The sequence below is a fragment of the Passer domesticus genome, chromosome 29 (genome assembly GCF_036417665.1).
Source record: "Passer domesticus isolate bPasDom1 chromosome 29, bPasDom1.hap1, whole genome shotgun sequence".
Lineage (NCBI taxonomy): Eukaryota > Metazoa > Chordata > Aves > Passeriformes > Passeridae > Passer > Passer domesticus.
The window spans coordinates 2,994,413-3,012,605 of NC_087502.1; the positions used below are offsets into that span (position 1 = coordinate 2,994,413).

General features: G+C 54.6%; 2 protein-coding genes across 2 annotated transcripts; one reads left to right on the plus strand and one right to left on the minus strand.

Moving 5' to 3' along the window:
* Positions 1-2,025: 2,025 nt before the first annotated feature.
* Positions 2,026-4,510, plus strand: LOC135287360 (zinc finger protein 501-like). Its single transcript, XM_064400714.1, has 2 exons — positions 2,026-2,104; positions 2,291-4,510. Exons 1-2 carry the CDS (start codon positions 2,083-2,085, stop codon positions 3,718-3,720), a joined length of 1,452 nt encoding a protein of 483 aa, XP_064256784.1. The 5' UTR covers positions 2,026-2,082; the 3' UTR covers positions 3,721-4,510.
* Positions 4,511-4,585: 75 nt separating this feature from the next.
* On the minus strand, positions 4,586-7,158 carry LOC135287285 (leukotriene-B4 omega-hydroxylase 3-like). The gene is given in 8 exon segments (XM_064400637.1): positions 4,586-5,059; positions 5,159-5,241; positions 5,326-5,411; positions 5,486-5,605; positions 5,677-5,805; positions 5,880-5,898; positions 5,901-5,948; positions 6,973-7,158. Coding segments are annotated over 8 exon segments (921 nt in total). The 3' UTR covers positions 4,586-4,809.
* Positions 7,159-18,193: the final 11,035 nt, after the last annotated feature.

The window sequence follows — 18,193 nt, forward strand, 5'->3', positions numbered from 1 at the left end:
TGTAGTTTGGTAAAATCCACTTGTATCTTTTCAAAAGGCCTATAGGCAGTTTTTCTCTCTCCCTGTGAGGTCTGTCTAGATGTCTTCTTGTTAATTTTCTGGCAAATAATGCATCCTTGTGTCTTCTGTTTTGCTATATCAAATATTCTTATACACCAAAAAAATCTTTAAAAAGTGGTCACTTAGTGCTCATGTTCCCCAATGAGTTCATGAATGTAACTTGGGAATTATTCTTTTAACATTACTTTTAGATAGCATTTCTCTACCATCTGGTAAAAGCCACTTATGCCCTTCTAGCTTAGCCCCTAGTTTCTGCATCTCTTGTATTTCCTTTGAGATACAGCATTTTTGATACTTTGTATCATCCTCACTGTTATTCCAATTATTTAAAAACACAGGTAAGCATACTGCTGCCCTTTGTGCTTCTGCATCAGCCAAATTATTGCCATGAGTCCGATAATCCGTTCCCCTCTGATGTCCTCTTACATGGACAGCAGCTATCACTGATGGACCCCTCAAAGCTTCTGATACTCTCACTCTTATTGGAATGATTGGCTTACTTATTTCTATCTTAATGGGTCCATTAATGCTTATTATACATAAGCATTTACTTGATTTGTTTTAATATCTCTTAGTTTCACAACAACTTTGTCTATTTTATTTCAAGCATTGGTTTTCTTGCTACCTCATCTCTTTCACTCTACTGTACTTTTATTTCACTGCTTTATTTGGCCATTTGGTCAGAAAGTTTCAAAACCTTTCTTAGTGTCTATTTTGGACACAGCAAATTGAAGCATTTGCTGATTCCATTGCCAATTGACACGAATCACAAAAACATTTGTCACAGAATCAGGGGAGGATGAGCCCTGGGACCCCCAAAAGCCCCTCAGCATGGCTGAGCAGAACCTGAGAGCGGGGGGGATGCCCAGGACCCACAGGGTCCCAGCAGCTCTGAGAAGAGGGACCCCCATAACCCCAAAGTAAGGACACTGGAAACAGGCAACTCCTAGGCAAGTGGTTTTGGACTTAGTGAATTTTGGAGGTATTTCTGGCCACCAGCCACCCAGTGACTTCTAGAGATGGACTTGGAGAGCAGGACCTTCAAAGCTAATGTCCTGGTTTAGGACAATTTTGGGAGAAAACCTCTAAAGGTCTTTCCTCTAGAAGACCAATTTCAAGTGGCTCCTCCCCCAACTGGTTCTGGAAAAATATTTCCTTTGAGAAAAGTGGAAAACACTGTTTATTTAACAGGCAAAGCACTCACCAGCCCAAGAAACGAGCAGTATTAAGCAATAAAACCTCTTGCTGCTCCAGAAGAGATGACAAACTCACAAAGCCCCTCCATGGGCTGTAGCTCAGCTCACTCAGTCTCTTATCAGTCCCTCTGGTGCTGGAAATGCCGCGGCCCAGCCCCGGTGGGGCACAGGTGTGAGCTCCTGGTGCTCTTGTGAGTGCTCAGTCCAGAGCAGGTTTAGACAGGTCCAAAGACAAGGAAAGCCAAAAACCACAGTCCAGGGGGAACTTCTCTGCCTCAGCAAGCTCGAACTAACTAAAAGCAAAAGGAGAGCTCTGTCCTGCTGTCTGTCCATCCGCAGACAACAGAGGAGCAGGAATGTGGAGGTTCTGAAATGAGAGAGGTTCTGAAAACAAACTCCATGTTTCTTCTTCCTCTTTGCTCTCAGAACCAGCCTTAATGATACAAAACTTATTTCAGAGGAATGGGGATGCGAGCATCATAAAGTCACTCCTGAGACCCCTAAACCCCACTCAGCCTGTCTAAGCAGGACCTGGGAGAGGGAGGATGTCCAGGACCCATGGGCCCCTCAGCAGCTCTGAGAATTGGGACCCCCATAACCCCAAAGTAAGGACCCTGGAAACAGGGAACTCCTGGGAGAGGTTTTCGACTCCTTCTTGATTTTTGGAGGTATTTCTGGCCACCAGACACCCGGTGACTTCTAGAGATGGAACTGGCCAGCGGGACCTTCAAAACCAATGCACTCACATCTTGTTTTTCTCCCAAATTAGGATTTCCCATTCCCAGACCTTATCTGGATAGAGGAGAAGGCTGCGAGGAAGCAGAATATGCTCCAGAACACTGAGGCAGGTGAGGAGGAAGTCAGTGCCCCTTTCCCCCTCTCTCCTGCTCCATCTCCCAGCCCAGCACTGCCCCTGGCTGCAGGACAACCCTGCTGCCAACGCTGTCCTGCTGGGGATGGACTGGGGGGATCTCTTTCTCCTTCCCTCTGGCACAGAGGCAAATCCCATCCTCTCCTTGTCCTTCCTCCCGCAGACAAGGAGCTGAAGATGGAGAGCAGGGAGGACAAATCCCCACGGCAGAACCTCATGGACGAGGCCGTTTTGAGCGGCTCCACAGCACGGGAACCTAATGGGGCTGAAAAGCCTCAGAGATCCCTCAGGAGGAGGGGCTCCAAACCCAGCCCAGGATATGCTGAGGGAGAAAGACCCAGCCTGTGCCAGGAAGGCAGCCAGAGATCTGGCCAGAGCTCTGAGGTGGTGGTCAATGAGCAGCTTAATGATGGCAAGAAGCCCCACCAGTGCTTGGAATGTGGGAAGAGTTTTCCTGCGAGCTCCCACCTGATAATCCACCAGAGGATCCACACCGGGGAACAGCCCTACGAGTGTGGGGAATGTGGGAAGAGCTTCAGGATCAGCCACCAACTCACTGCCCACCAGAGGATCCACACTGGGGAACGGCCCTACGAGTGTGGGGAATGTGGGAAGAGCTTCAGGATCAGCCACCAACTCACTGCCCACCAGAGGATCCACACTGGGGAACGGCCCTACGAGTGTGGGGAATGTGGGAAGAGCTTCAGGATCAGCCACCAACTCACTGCCCACCAGAGAATCCACACGGGGGAACGGCCCTACGAGTGTGGGGAATGTGGGAAGAGGTTCCAGACCAGCTCCCACCTGATCACCCACCGAAGGATCCACACTGGGGAATGGCCCCACGAGTGTGGGGAATGTGGACAGAGGTTCAGGATCAGCTCCCACCTGATCGCCCACCAGAGGATCCACACCGGGGAACGGCCCCACAAGTGTGAGGAATGTGGGAAGAGCTTCAGGATCAGCTCCCACCTGATCGTCCACCAGACGACCCACACCAGTGAACGGCCCTATAAATGTGGAGAATGTGGGAAAGGCTTCAGGAGGAGCTCCAGCCTGAAACTCCACCAGATGACCCACACTGGGATACGACCCTATGTGTGTGGGAAATGTGGGAAGGGCTTCCGTGACAGCACTGGCCTGATCATCCACCAGACAATGCACACTGGGGAATGTCCCTACACGTGCTCAGAATGTGGGAAGAGCTTCATTGAGAACTCCAGCCTGATTATGCACCAGAGGATCCACACTGGGGAGAGGCCCTACGAGTGCGGGGAATGTGGGAAAAGCTTCATCCAGAGCTGCCATCTGATTCTCCACCAGAGGATCCACACTGGGGAGAGGCCCTGTAAGTGCAGGGAATGTGGGAAAAGCTTCACTGCGCCCTCCGCCCTGATTGCCCACCAGAGGATCCACACTGGGGAGAGGCCCTACAAGTGCGGGGAATGTGGGAAAAGCTTCAGCCAGAGCTCCAGCCTGACTGTCCACCAGAGGATCCACACTGGGAAGAAGCACTATGAGTGTCCTGAGTGTGGGGAGAGGTTTCAGAGCAGATACCGTCTCCTCAAGCATCAGCAGATTCACACAGAATAGAGGCCCTTCCGCTGCCCCGAGTGCAGGAGGGGCTTTAAGAAAAACTCCACCCTCATCACCCACCAGCGGATCCACGCTGGGGAGAGGCCCTAAGAGTGTCCCAAGTGTGGCAAGCGCTTCTCCCAGAACTCTACTATGACCCAGCACCAAGGGAGGCAGCAGTAAGGGAAGGCCTACAAGTGCCCCGTGTGCAGGAAGAGCTTTGAGCGCTGCTCCAACTCCATCCCCCACTGGAGGACCCCCATTGGATGGTCCACGATGACCCTCGTTTGGCAGAGACTTGGTGATCCATGGTCCCTTTGAGCCATGTTAGGAAGAAACCTGGCTGGTGGTCTCCACATCTTCCTGGCTCCTCTTGGACACTTGGGCAGCAGGAGAAAAATCCATTGGGATGCAAACCGAATTCAGAATTTCATAGGGGACCGTACAGTTTTTTACTTTCGACCCCAAAAATATCTCACGTTTTGCATCCAATCATTTCTTCAGGTGGCATCAAGGAATACTGGATGGTGTTGGAGGTCTTTTCCAACCTAAATCATTCTATGATTCTAATTCTCCCTAGCCTAGAGACATCTTCCACAGCCAAATGGTGATGGACTGGGGCACAAAACCAGGATTTTGGAGAAAATGGAGTGGAAATTCCTCTAGAAAAGATCCTTTCTACCCACCCAGGCACATGGATACTCAGCCAGCATGTACACATAAATCCTTTTATTTTGGCCTTGATTTTCCTTCATATTTCTTTATCCCTTCACCCACCATTGGGGTAAAAATAAAGACATTTAACTAAGTCACGGATGGTGACATTGGGGAATATGGTGGGGATGGGGCTGGGGACATGGACAAGGACATGGGTGCAGACATGGCTGTGGATGGCGATATTGGGCATGGGGGGGGGTGTCACAGGTATGGATGGTGACATGGGGCCATATGGCCATGGATGAGGACATGGGGGATGTGGCCATGGGTGGTGACAAGTGGCTTAGGGGACATGTCCATGGGTTGACATGTCCATGCCATGAGGTGTCCCATGACCAAGGACAGCATATCCCCACCACCACCACGATACTGTCCCCTTCATGCTCCCGTTTATTCCCTGCTCTTTCCCTGGCTGTGACACCTCCCTTGCAGGATGTCCCCGTGTCCAGGTGACCCGTGTCCATCAGCTACTCCCAGTGGCTCCAGCAGCAGCCAGAGCCCATCCTCAGCACGCAGGATCAGCTCGGGCTTGCGGCGCGGGGGTGGCCTCGCCATGTCCCTCCACAGCACAAACCGGGACAGTGTCAGTGCCACTGCCACCTTCATCTCAGCCATGGCAAAGCTCTGCCCGATGCAGTTCCTGCCACCACATCCCCACTGTCAGTGTCACCCCACTGTGAACCCAGCCAGAGACGGGGGTGGCACCTGGGGACACTCCTGTCCCCACTCCACCACTTACCTGGGGCCAGCAGAGAAGGGGATGAAGGACAACCGGGACCATCTCTTGCTGTTCTCTGGGCTGAACCTCAGAGGGTTGAACACCTGGGGTGACACCAGCACAGTCACACCGAGGGGACAGAGCTGTCACCATCATGGTGACAAGGACACCTCATAGGGTGGCCCTACCTCAGTCTCAGGCCAGAGGTCTGGGTTGTGGTGGGTCCTGTAGATGCTCATCCGGCAGATGACTCCTGGTGGGATGGGAATGGCCACTTTAGGGACAGCAGATGAGGGTGGCTGGTGACACTGGGGACACCTTGGCCATGCTATACCCTTGGGGTGGCACAGCCATCACGCAGGGGGATGTCCTCAGTGCAGCACTGGGACACAGCAGTGACAGGAGGGTGCAGCCGAAGGCTGTTCTTGATGCACATGGTGGTGAAGGGCAGCTGGGACAGGTCCTCCCTGGGGACAAAACAGGGGTGGCATCGTGTCCCCAAGCCACATGACCTGGGGTGGCCCTGGGGACATCTCATCATTCAATGTCTGCAGTGTCCCGGCCAGCCAGGAGCTCCTGGACCTCCTGGCGGCATCGCTCCTGGTGCTCAGGGTGGCCAGCCAGGTTGTAGAAGAGCCATGCCAGGCCACTGGCCGTGGTGTCATGACCTGTGGGGACATTGAGTGAGTAAGGGGACACTGGAGTGGCTCCTCCCCAGTGGCGCCTGGGAGCTCGTGCTCACCCTCAAACATGAAGGTGTCACAGCCTCAGCCGCGATGTCCTCGTCCGACAGGGTGTGGCCGTTCTCGTCCTGCGGGGGTGAGATGAGCCAGGGGCCACCTGGGGCCACCAGTCTATGGCCAAATCCCATCCATGGCCACCACTCTTCCCCCATGGCCACCACCCTACAGGCACCACCATCCCACTGGCCATCAGCTCTATGGTCAATGCTGCCCATGGCCATCACTGTTCCCCTGTGGCCACCAGTCTATGCCCCAGCCCACCATGGCCACCAGCATCCTCTTGGCCTCTATGGCCAACCCTTCCATGGCACCACCATCCCCTAGACCACCATCCCCCCATGGCCACCACCCTATGGTCACCATCATCTCCCCATGGCCACAGCCACCCTCTTGTGCACTTCCATGTCTCCATAGCCACCATCATCCCCCATCCCCTCATGGCCACCAAAGGACGAGGGTTGGGGGACAACCAGAGGCTGGACATGGTGACACCTTTGGGTGGCCTTGGGGAACCTCAAGGACAGGTTGGTGGCCACTGTGGGGTGGCATTTGGCCTGGCCATGGTGACACCTCTGGGGACCTCTGGGCTTGGGTTGGTGGCCACTGCCTGGGCACTGCCAGGTCTCTGTGCCAGGTGCGGTGACAGCCATGGGTGGCCCTGGGGACCCGTCTGATGTCCCATGTCCTACCTGAGGCACTGAGGAGTGGCTGGAGGGTGCTGGGGTGGAAGAGGCACAGGACAGGCAGCCAGGGAAGTCCCCACCAGAGGCAGCCATGACGGTACTGGGCCACCAAGGTGTCCACCTGCTGTAGGGCTTCCTCCGTGCTCTGGCCCTGGGGACAACAGGACATGTGTGTCCCTGGGGACACAGATAGGCTTGGGGACATGTGTATCCTCAGGATACTGCCAGCCTTGGGGACATGTGTGTCTGTCCCCACTGTCCCCTTGCTGGTGCCACCACCCCATCCTCACCATCCCCCCAAGTGCCACCACCCCATTCCTTCAGTCTCCTCATAGGTGCCACCACCCAATTGTTCCTTTGCAGGTGCCTCCACCCCTGTCCCCACAGGTGCCACCCACTGTTCCCTCACCATGCCAGTGTGTCCCAGCAACCAATTGTGCCAGGGCAGGATGGGGAACTTGTTCAGCTGGCGACAAGTGGCCCGGAATCGGGTGACAGCCACCAGCGCATCCCAGAGCCGCTGCAGCAGCAGGGCCACCACGAAGGTGCCCAGGGCCACCACGCCCAGGGAACCTAGTGCCGTGGCCACCGCCATGGAACCGCTCCTGGGGACAGGCTGGGGACAGGGCAAGGGGCGGGCATGGGCGGTGTCACCGCGGGGTCACGTGGCGCCGCGCTGGGTGTCACTGGATCTGCCTTTTGTCGTAATGCGTGTTCTGGTGGCAGCATCCTCTGACACGCCCTGATGGCATCTTGTGCTGACATGTCCTAGTCCAGCGTGCCCACATGTGTATCCTGGTGGCATCATGTTCCCCCTTCGTGTGTCCCTGTCCCCTGTATATGTCCTTGTTCCCCCTTCCACGTCCCCCTCTGTGAATCACTGTTCCCCCCGTGTGACCTTATCCCTCTGCACATGTCCCTGTCCTCTCCAAGTGTCCCCGTCCCCATCTCCCCCATGTGACCCCGTTCCCTTCCGTGTGTCCCTGTCCCCTCTGAGTGTCCTCATCCCCATCTCCCCCGTGTAACCCTGTTCCTTTCCGTGTGTCCCTGTCCCTCTCTGTATGTCCCCTGCCCCTTGCCCCTGAAGGACCAAAGTCCCCGAGATCCCAGGGCTGTGTCCTGTGGGATATTCACGTGTCCCACAGCATGTCCCCGTGTCCCATAGGATGTTCCAATGGCTGTTCCTTGCACTGAGCTTCTCCCCTGTGCCAGCACAGAGAGGGACACTGCAGCGGCGGCTGGCCTCGAACATACGTGTGTCCCAGCTAGCTGCGGCCAGTACTGCCGGCAGCACGGGGGCAGTCTCCCTCTCGAGGATTTCGTTGGAAGAGCGCCTAAGGCTTTCGCCTTCTGGGAGCGAGGATCCGCGGAGCGTAGAAAGAGAGGTTGCTACCCACAGGGCAAATGAGACTCGGACCACGACTGCAGTTCAATCCGGGGTTTATTCCAGGGGTGCTGACAGCCGAGGACCCAGACCGAAGCCCCACGAGAGTTTTTAAAGGGGTGGTCCTCAACCCATCACAAAGAAGCAGGGAGTGGTAAAGGAGTGAATGACAGGGTTGGGAATCCAATAGGTACATAGTGGGGGCGGAGCCCTGGCCCCTGATCCAATCACTCGATGCCCAAGGTAGAAGGTTCTGGATGAGAAGGTGGGGACACCGAGTGACAGGCAGGAGACCAGGGAGGGATCAAGGGAGGATAAAATGTTTGCAGGGGAGGAGAGAGGCTGGAGGGACAGGGCGATCAAGGGAGAGGGAGAACCTGGGCAGAACCATTCAAACAAAAGGGGTAACAGGAATATACCAAAACAGGACAATACATTACATAAAAGGCACACCACAACATCTCCCCCTTTCTTGTTTAAAAAGAAAGAAAGAGGGAATTCATATAACTCAAAAACTGTCCTCAGAATCACCCCATGACACCCCACAGCACCCCACGATACTTTGACCTCTGGTTTTGTCTTTTTTCCTTGGTTTGGTGGGCACTTCTGTCACAATTCTCTAGTACAAGTGGAGGTTGTGATGGTTCATTAACTGATCTCAGAGTGCAGAAACAACACAGAGGGGATTTCAGTATTAATCAAAACAAATGCAACTTTTATTGACTGCCCACAGCAAATGCCATAGAAGGCTTAGAAAAGAGATAAAAGAGAGAGAGAGAAAGAGAGAGAGAGACAAAGAGAGGGTATAGCTACCAAACTTAGAGATGAAATCCTCGTGGTCCAGGTCGATGGAAATTCACCTTGTGACGTCAGGGAGAATCTCAAAGTCCTGGTTAACTCAGGTATTGTATTTGTTTCCCCCAGACAACGAAGGAATGATGAATCTGACTCCATGTTCTCAGAAGGCTAATTGATTATTTTGTGATACTATATTATATTTAAAGAGTGCTATACTAAACTATACTAAAGAATACAGAAAGGATACTTACAGAAGGCTAAAAAGATAATCATGGAACTCATGACTCTCTCCAGAGTCTGCCACAGCTTGGCCCTGATTGGCCAATAAGTCAAAACAATCAGAGCAAAAACCCATGAAACAATCACCTGTTGGTAAACAATCTCCAACCACATTCCACATGAGCAAAACAGAGGAGAAGCAAATCAGATAATCATTGCTTTCATTTTTCTCTGGGGCTTCTCAGCTTCCCTGGAGAAAAATCCTGGGCAAAGAGATTTTTCAGAAAATGTGAATGTGACACTCAGGGGTCTATTATAGTTCTTTGCCAAGGGGAGGAACAGGTAATTCTCTTGAAATTGCTGAGGGGGAACAGGTACAATGAAGAGTAAGTCTGTTGAAACCGTCAAGGGGGAAGAGGTCACGTTCTCAGCAGTGAGTGAGAGTCATTGTTTTCTTGACCCAACGACCACACCTGGCACATCTCCCTTCAGTTTGGTCAGCCCCACCTTGTGTTAGAATCGTAGGGGTCTCAGTCTCAGTCCTTAAGAGAGAGAGGGGGCTGCAATCTGTCTGTCATTGTGGTAGAGAAGCAGATGAAGGGTTTTCCATGGGGAACTACCAAAGTTACCCCTGAAAGTTCATTTGGCCAAGAGGTGGGGAAATTCATGGGCTACTGTCAAGAAGCAGGTGCAAGCATATAGGGTGAGTCGCTCCATGGCCAGCCCCCTGCTAGAAGCAGTCACTGCAAACACAGCTGTGCACAATCACTTGGGCAGCATCCACCTCAGCCAGGCCAGAACTCCAGTCAGGGTCCTCAGGGTCCCAGTCTCTGTCCTTGCAACAGTCGTGAGGAAAGTGAGGGAAAGTTCAGACCATCACTTACAAGGGCCCGCGGCCCCAAAGGGGCCTCTGCATTCTCCAAGACCCCAGAGTGTCAATGGGTTCCTGTGATCCCATGAGTCCCTGTAGTGTCACCATGTTCCCAGGAAACACTGGAGTGTCAAAAAGTCCTCATGAATCCCTGCACTGTCTCAATGTCCCCAGGAGGCCCTGCAGTGTCACAGCACTGGAGTGGGCACAGCACCAGGGGAGGTTTGGCAGCGTTCCACTCTCTGTGAGACCACAGCAGTGGCAGCCACAATGTTCCCCTCTCTCTGACACTACAGGTGTGGCAGTACCACCTCCCCCTCTTTGTGAGACCACAGCAGTGGCAATTCCAACATTCCCTTCTTTGACACCACAAGGGTGGCAGCCCCAAAATTCCACTCTTTATGACCCCACATCAATGGCTGCCCCAGTGTTCCCTTCTCTGTCACACCAGAGTGGTATCAGTGCCAGCATTCCCCTCTCTGTGACACCACAGTGGTTGCAATCCTGACCTTCCCCTCTCTGTGACACCACAGTAGTGGAACCCTCAGCGTTTTCCTCTCTATGACAGCATTGCATTGGCAGCCCCAACACCCCCCTCTGTATGACACTGCAGGGGTGGCACCCAAATGTTCCCCTGTTTATGACAGCACAGCAGTGGCAACCCCAGTGTTCCCTTCTATGACACCACAGCAGCAGCCGCCCCAACTTTCTCCTCTCTGTGACACCACAGGGCTGGCAGTCCTATTGTCCTGGTCTCTGTGACACCACAGTGGTTTGTGCCCAAACGTTCCCCTCTCTGTGACACTGCAGCTGTGGCAGCAGCACTGGAACAGAAGCAGCAGCCATGAAACAGCAGGGGAGCAGGGGAGGAGCAGAGATGGAGCTCTGGAACAGTGGGAGATGAGCAGTGCTGGAGCAGTGCTGGACAAGCAGAGGAACTGTGCTGGAACATCCTGAGAGCAGCACTGGAGCAGCTCTTGAGCAGCAGTGGAGTACCCATGGAAAAGGTGGAACAGTGGTGGAACAGGAACCACAGACATGAACAGTGGTGGCACACTGGTGGCACATTGGTTACACATAGGTGGCACATTGCTGGCACGTTGCTGGCACATTGGTTACAAATATGTGGCACAATGGTGGTGCACTGGTGGCACACTTGGTGGCACATTGGTGGCACATTGGTGGCACATTGGTTACACATAGGTGGCACACTGGTGGCACATTGGAGGCACACTGGTGGCACAGGCCCCACGGCCGTGGAGCGGCACAGGAGATGCCGACGCTGCGGGACACAGAGCGGCTCCGAGCGCTTTGTCCTGCAGGGACTGGCTCTGCACACCAGAGCGATCCCAGCAGGCTGACCCAGAGCGGGGACAGAAGCAGGAATTGCTGCTGGGCTCTGGAAGGCACAGATGGAGAATATTGAATGGTGACCTGGAGGTTTGATCCTGCTCATTGTGGCTGCTTTTGGGGTGCCAGGACCGTTCCAGTCCATCTGAAGTCATGAACTCAGGAGATACTCAGGACAAAAGCAATCAAACTGCCTTCTTTACTGCAGGGAAGCATAGCTTGGGAGAAGTTTCATTATTTCTGATTTAGGAAGCAAACTGGGTGAATTATTGACCTGTGGTATGTTCTAGTCCTGGAACAATTCCCAAAGTGCTGGGATTTGGCGTTAAAAAGGAGCAATGTGCCTCATCACCAGGATATTGCACACATGGAGTAAAGAGCTATTTGTGGTCATTACGATCCAGAAAACAAATGGATATCTTTCCCTGATTTCACTCTTCCTTCCTCTCTCTCTGGGATGAGGCATCCAAAACTTCCTGCACGTCTGCTTTCCAGAATCTGCTCCTCTGGAGTTGGGATGGGACAAATGAGCAGTGGGAAGAGGGAGGAAAATGGACCATTCAAACTGCAAACCCTGTTCTTTTAGTTTCTGCATTTCCTGTGTTTACAAACTGTCATGTGTTCAACTCTCAGACCAACTTCCACATTTCTCTCTTTTGCCCTGGCAGAAAAACTTCCTTTGGCCCTATTTAGCATCTGACCCTCGGAAACACCTCAGTGCAGATGCTTTTTGGTTGGTTTTGCTAACAGATGATGAGAAAATCAGCGCAAGGGGAGAGATGAGGGAGAGGGCAGAAACAATTCCTTTCTTTTCTCTTCCAGGTGCAAAGTCTCCTGTGCGGGTTGTGCTGCAGCCAGAGACTTCCCAGGCCAAGGGCTGAGGGAAGCAATTCAGCTGACGCAGCTGAGACATCTCCTGCCTGCTTTGCAGCCCTGGGGCTGGCAGGGGACACAGCTGCCCCCCGTGCACCCCACACAGCCCCTGGAATGGGGGATTCTTCCTGCCTCTGCCAGATGCTCCTTCTCCATCCCTGGCCTGGCTGCTCCTGCTCTGAGCTCCCTGCCATGGTCATTGCTGGGGCTGGGGAGCAGGAGGGAGGAGCTCAGCGCCAACCTGGGAGGTGCCAGCGGGGTCAGAGATGTGTGGAGGTGACAGTGACAGGGTGACGGGATGTGCGGATGGACACAGGGACAAGAGAACACCTCTGGGGGAAACCTCTTCAAAATTTGGGGGATTTTTGTTTGCAAAATACATATAGACATGGATACACAGACACACAGTGTGACTTTGCTGAAAGGGTTTATTGATTATTGATTATTGAGGAGAAATGGCCCAGGGCTCACAGGTGATCAGAGGGTTCCTCCAGGGATGATCATCTCCTCATGCCACCAGAGGGGATCGGGACACCGGTGTCCCCACAGCTTCCAATCCTAAAAGACAAACCCCAGAACGTGACTCTGGAGCACACTGGGCCATGGATGGGCTTTGTCCCCACCCCTGTCCCTGCAGGCACGGCTCACCTAGGCATCCAGAGAGGCAGCCAGGCGCTTCACACGCAGATCCAGCAGCTTTCCAGGCAGAGGGGGCTGGGGACAAAGGCAGAGTTAGAGACACACTTGGGGCACTGGGCTGGACTGAGAGGCAAGGGAGAGCAGGGGGGCCTTGGGGAAGGGGCTGCAGGAGCAATGGGGTGCAGGAGCTGCTGTGCTCTGCCTAGAAGCACTGGGCTCCTGGCCAAGAGGCACAGCTGGGGCAGGGGCTGCGTCCTGGCTCATCCAGGGGGTCCTGGGGTGACAGGGACGGGAATGCAGCAGGGGCCCTGGGCAAAGGCTTCCTGGCGAGGAGCCATGGGGCAGGCTGCTGTCTGGGCTGTCAGTAGGGGTGCACTGGGCTGTGCTGGGACAGACTGGGATAGGCTGGGCTGTGGTGGCCATGCAAGGGGAGGGTCTGACACCGGCAGAACTCGTGGTACCCACCAGAGGTGTCTCCAGGTCCACGACGTTGTCTAAATCCATCTGCAGAGAGACCAGGAGACCTGGCTGGTCACTGGGATGTCCCCAGTGCCAGCGAGGGATGGGGGGACTGAACTGCCACCCAATTCCCTGAGGGGATGCCCTCCAATGCCAGTAGCCCACTCACCTCCCGGAGATCATCTTGGGTTCCTTCCAGGAGTGCCTGGAAAGGAGAACAAAGGCTTGGTCTGGACTGGACCTTGTGGGGCTGGGGGGGGACACAGGTGCAGGGAACAGGGCCCAGGCAGAGGGATGGGAATTCAGGGCCTCCAGGGAAATCTGCTGGAGGTGGGGGGAGACCCAAAGATACTGATCTGGGGTCAACTGAGGGCCCATGAGACAGGGCTGGGGGCGTGGAAGGAGCAGGGTGTGAGGTACAGGGGAGGAGAAAGGAATTGAGGTGTAGGGACATGGGAGTGCAAGAGAGGGGCTTGGTGGGGACAGAAGAATGAGGATGGGTAGGGACAAAAGCAACAGGAGTGAGAGATGGTGTGGGAGTGGGGAGTGAGTCAGGGAATTGTACAGGGGGACCCTCCTGCATTGGACAGGAAGAAATGCAAAGGACTGAGGGGAAACATGGAAGGAAAGGCCTCAGGAATGGTCAGGAGCACAGAGAGAGGTACAAAAGGGTGGGTTGGGAGGGTAGAAAGGGCAGGATGTGGGGACAGCGTTTGGCTGGTGCCTCACCTTGGCCTGTGCCGGGGGGCACAGCAGGATGGAGAAGAGCAGGGCCACGCTGAGCACAGCCACCTTCATCTTCCTCTTGCTCTGGGCAGCAATGCCTGAGGCTGCAGCAGGTGAGGAGCACCTTTATCCCTGCTGGGACTCCTCCCTGCACCCTCCCTGCCAGCCCCCAGGCCAAAGCCAGGCTTGGCACAGCCCCCAGCCCTGGCCACAAGCCCAGCCCTGGCACAGAGTCCACCCCACCTGTGGCAAGGATCCAGCCCCCTTGCCCGGCATCCATCCAGCTTCCTGCATGGGGCAGCTGCCCCTGAAAGGGTCCAGGCACCTGGGGGGCCAAGGGGGGCAGGCAGGGAGCCAAAGGCATCTGGGGACCCTGTGGGGACAACCCTCAGTCCAACACAATCCATCCTCCAACACCCCCAGTGCCAGATCCCCCATCTCCTGCTGCCCCTCTCCTCCCAGAGCGTTCCCTGTGGGACAGCCCAGAGCTGAGCCTGGCCCCAAACCCAACATGTGGGAGAACAAGGGGAACAAGGGACATGTGATCAGGTGGGTGATTGGCATCTCCAGTCACTGCAGACACTGGGAGCACTGGGCAGTGCTGATCACCTGCAGACAAGGCTGAGGGTTGGGGAATGGCTCAGGCGTGACAATTCCCACATCAACACAACCTGATATCCCATTCCCTGCAGATGCCAATCCCATCCAGTCTCCATGCCCAGAGCACTGTCCAGAGGGGAATGTGCCCTGCCCTGACCCTCATCCTGTCACACCTGCAGCCACTGAGCCCTCCCAGAGCACCTGGGGCATGGCCCTGGCTCTGGGCCCAGGCCAGCACTGGCCCTGAGCAGGATGTGCCCATCCCAGGGACATGGGGAAGGGGGCACCTGTCACCAGGCAGCCACTTGGAGCTAATTGTGGTAACAGAGGTGTCCTGTGAGGAGGAGGGGTGTTGGTCCCTTATCAGCATCTCTGACAAGCCCTGTTTACCCAGGCCCTGAGGCAGCAGGAGGACATTCAGATATCTTGGGCTTTCTGGGACTGCCTGGTGCAGGGGGGTCTGTGCATGGGGGAACTGAGAGCAGATGGATCCCTGGTGGGGACAACCCCCACTCCAACACAATCCATCCTCCAACAGCCCCAAGAACCATGTACCCCCATCTCCTGCTGCCCCTTCCCTCCCAGAGCTTTCCCTGTGGGACACCCAGAGCTGAGCCCATCCCAAAATCTGTAGAGCCCCAGCAGAATTGTCCCTGTTCCTGCTCTGGCACTTTGAGGAAACAGTGGTGGGCACTGACCCCTCTTCCAGGGGCATCAGGACCCCAGACTCAGGGAAAGCAGGAATGTGGCAGGACTTTGAGTCAAGGGCAGGCAGGTGACTGGGATCTGCAGCCCCTGGAGACACTGGGAGCACTGGGCAGTGTTGATCACCTGTTGATCACCTTGCAGACAAGGCTGAGCCTTGGGCAATGCCTCAGGTGTGCTTGTTCCCTCAGCCAGACCACTCCATTTCCCTTTCCCTGCTGGCCCCAAAGCAGTCCCATCTCCAGCCCCAGAGCAGAGTGCAGAGGGCAATGTCCCCTGCCCTGCCCCTCAGCCTGTCCCACCCACGGCCACCGTGCCCACCCAGAGCACCCGTGTCCCGCTCTGCACAGCTGCCACATGCAGGGTGCCAGGGACCCCATCCCCAGCGAGGCTCAAACTCCAGCCCTGGCCCTGGCTGCCATGGGCTGCAGCTCCCCAGGGCCCTTGGCCCCACACAGGGTCTCTGCAATGCCCTGGCCCTGAACTAAGGCCAGTGCTGGCCCTGAGCAGGATGTGCCCATACCAGGGACATGGGGAAGGGGGCACCTGTCCCCAGGCAGCCACTCGCAGCTACTTGGGGTAACAGAGGTGCCCTGTGAGGAGCAGGGGTGTTGGTCCCTTATCAGCATCTCTGACAAGCCCTGTTTACCCAGGCCCTTAAGCACCAGGAAGACATTCATATATCTTGGGCTTCCAGGAAGGAAAATCCATGGTGAAGTGATTCCCGAGAGCTGTCCTTGGCAGTGACTCCTGTTTGACATTCCAGGCCATTAGTGAAGGGTTGTGCACCTCTCTTTCCCCAGGGACAATGTGGATCCATCCCAGATGTGTTGTGGCCCAGCTATGAAAACATTTCAGGCCACTGCCTTGACTGTTTGCTCTGGAACTTGCCCAAGGAGCTGCAGGGTCCAGGAAGATTTTCTTGTGGAGTGCCCCAGGACTCAGAGACCAGAGTGTCCCCATGGAGGATCCTTGGCCAGAGGCACAAGTGCTGTGACATCACTGCTGTGCTGACATGGTCTTGGAATGGGATTGAGGAAGTGTCCACAGGGTTCCAATTGCAGAATAATGGCCAAGGAGAGATCCAGACCTCCTTGGAGATCAGCACCAGTCAGGGGGTGGCAGTGGACAGCCACTGACCACGTGCTAACAGCCCGAGCAGAGGGAGCTGGACATGGCCAGAGGCTCCCAGTGTGGGCAGATTGGCCCTGCAGCTCCAGGGACCCCATGGGAATGTCCCTGCCCCCCTCGGGGCTGTGGATGAGCTGTGCAGAAACTGTCCCTCCATCTCTCAGCAGCATTTCAGAAATGAGGTTATTTCCCCTCTATTTTATGCACTGTGATCCCCACGGCAGGAGAAGTGATGAAGAGGACTCCATGGATATCAGAAGGGTAATTAATTACTACATTATAGTATATTATACTATATTATACCATATTACATTACAACTAAACTGAATCTGCCAAGCACTCAACTCTGCTCTCAACTGCCGACAGTCCCGACACACACACACACATACTTGGCCCTGATAGGCCAGGGAAACAAAACACCATCACTTGGGGAAAACAATCTGCATATTGCATTCAACTTCTGCACAAACACAGGCACAGCAAATGAGATAAGAATTGTGTTTCCTTTTTCTGGGGTTCAGAGAATGTGAATCTCAGAAATATTCTTGGGAAGTTGTGCCTTGCTTTTCTCTGTGAAGAGACATGACTGGTGCTTTGCATCAACCGTTTACAGTGGGGTCCTCAGCACAGGAAAGACTCAGACTTTGTAAAGCACTTCCAGAGGAGGCTGAGGTGCTCCAAATGCTTGGAGCACCTCTGTGACAGACACAGGCTGTGGGAGTTGGGGCAGTTCAGCCTAGATCAGAAAAGGCCATGGGAAGACCACACAGTGACCTTGCAGGACTTGAAGGAACCTCACAGGAAACGTGGGGAGAAATGTTTTAGTAGGATCTGTCTCAGCTGGAGAAGAGGAAATGGCTTTAAAGCAGAAGAGGATAAGTTCCGACTGGAGATAAGGAAGAAATCTTTGATGCTGTGGTTGGTGAAACACTGGCACAGGTTTCCTGGTGCATGCCCCATCCTTGGAAATATTCCTGGTTGGATGGGCTCTGAGCAACATGATGGAGGAAAAAATGTCTCTGCTCCCACCCCACAGGAGGCCCTGTGGTGTCAGCTACAGGAGTGGTCGGTGTCTCTTGTAGGATTCAATTCCCCCCGGGGAGCAGAGGGAACACACAGCAGCACAGATGGCAGGAACGTCCTCCCATGGAGATGGGAATATTCTGGATCAACAGGCTCAGGCTGCCCACTTTTGTGTCTCTGTAGATGGACACAAGTGTCAGAAGAGACTGAGAACCAGGAGGCCCTGCAGTGTCTCTGAGTCCCCTTGGTTCCAGGAGGCCCCACAGAATCCCAGGCTGTAGTAGTAAGTTCCTTTATTATGAAACAGTTGTGTTATAAGTGAAAGTAGTGTGTTTTGGTTGTTCACCATGCATACTGGTTTGCGCCGGAGATGTACCTTCCCATCCCCCTGTCCATCTACTTCAAGACCTACCTCTTATTCCAGACCCTTCCCTGCCACTCAGGGAAACCCTGCCCTCCTCCCTTGTCCATTACAGAAACCCCACCTTTAGCTCTAGAATCTTCTGTGTCCATCTTGTATCCCTCGAATACCTATTGGTATGCTCAGTCTACTCTCCTGCCCTGTTGTTCCCCATTGGTTGTCATAATGTGGACGCCCCCCTGTGCTCCTCCCCAGGTTTCCTGCCATTGGTCCTGGTTTGTATCCTCCCCATATTCGCTCCCCCTGTTGTAACCCTGGATTTGCTGTCAGTTGTCCCTGGACCCTGTCAGATATTAAAGCCTCTTGGGAATCTACACAAGCGATCCCTCTCTTTCTTTCGCTCTGGATTTCTCGGCTCGGGACATCAGTAGCTGCACAGAGCAGCCTGCTGCTTCTGGGAGACAAGCAGCCCTGCTTGTACCAGCAGCCAA

What these genes read in the sequence shown, in the direction of transcription:
- LOC135287360 (XM_064400714.1), top strand. Translation starts at nt 2,083, where the DNA reads ATGCTCCAGAACACTGAGGCAG. An exon ending in GCTCCAGAACACTGAGGCAG is followed by an intron (nt 2,105 to 2,290) that starts GTGAGGAGGAAG and finishes TTCCTCCCGCAG; the next exon opens with ACAAGGAGCTGAAGATGGAG.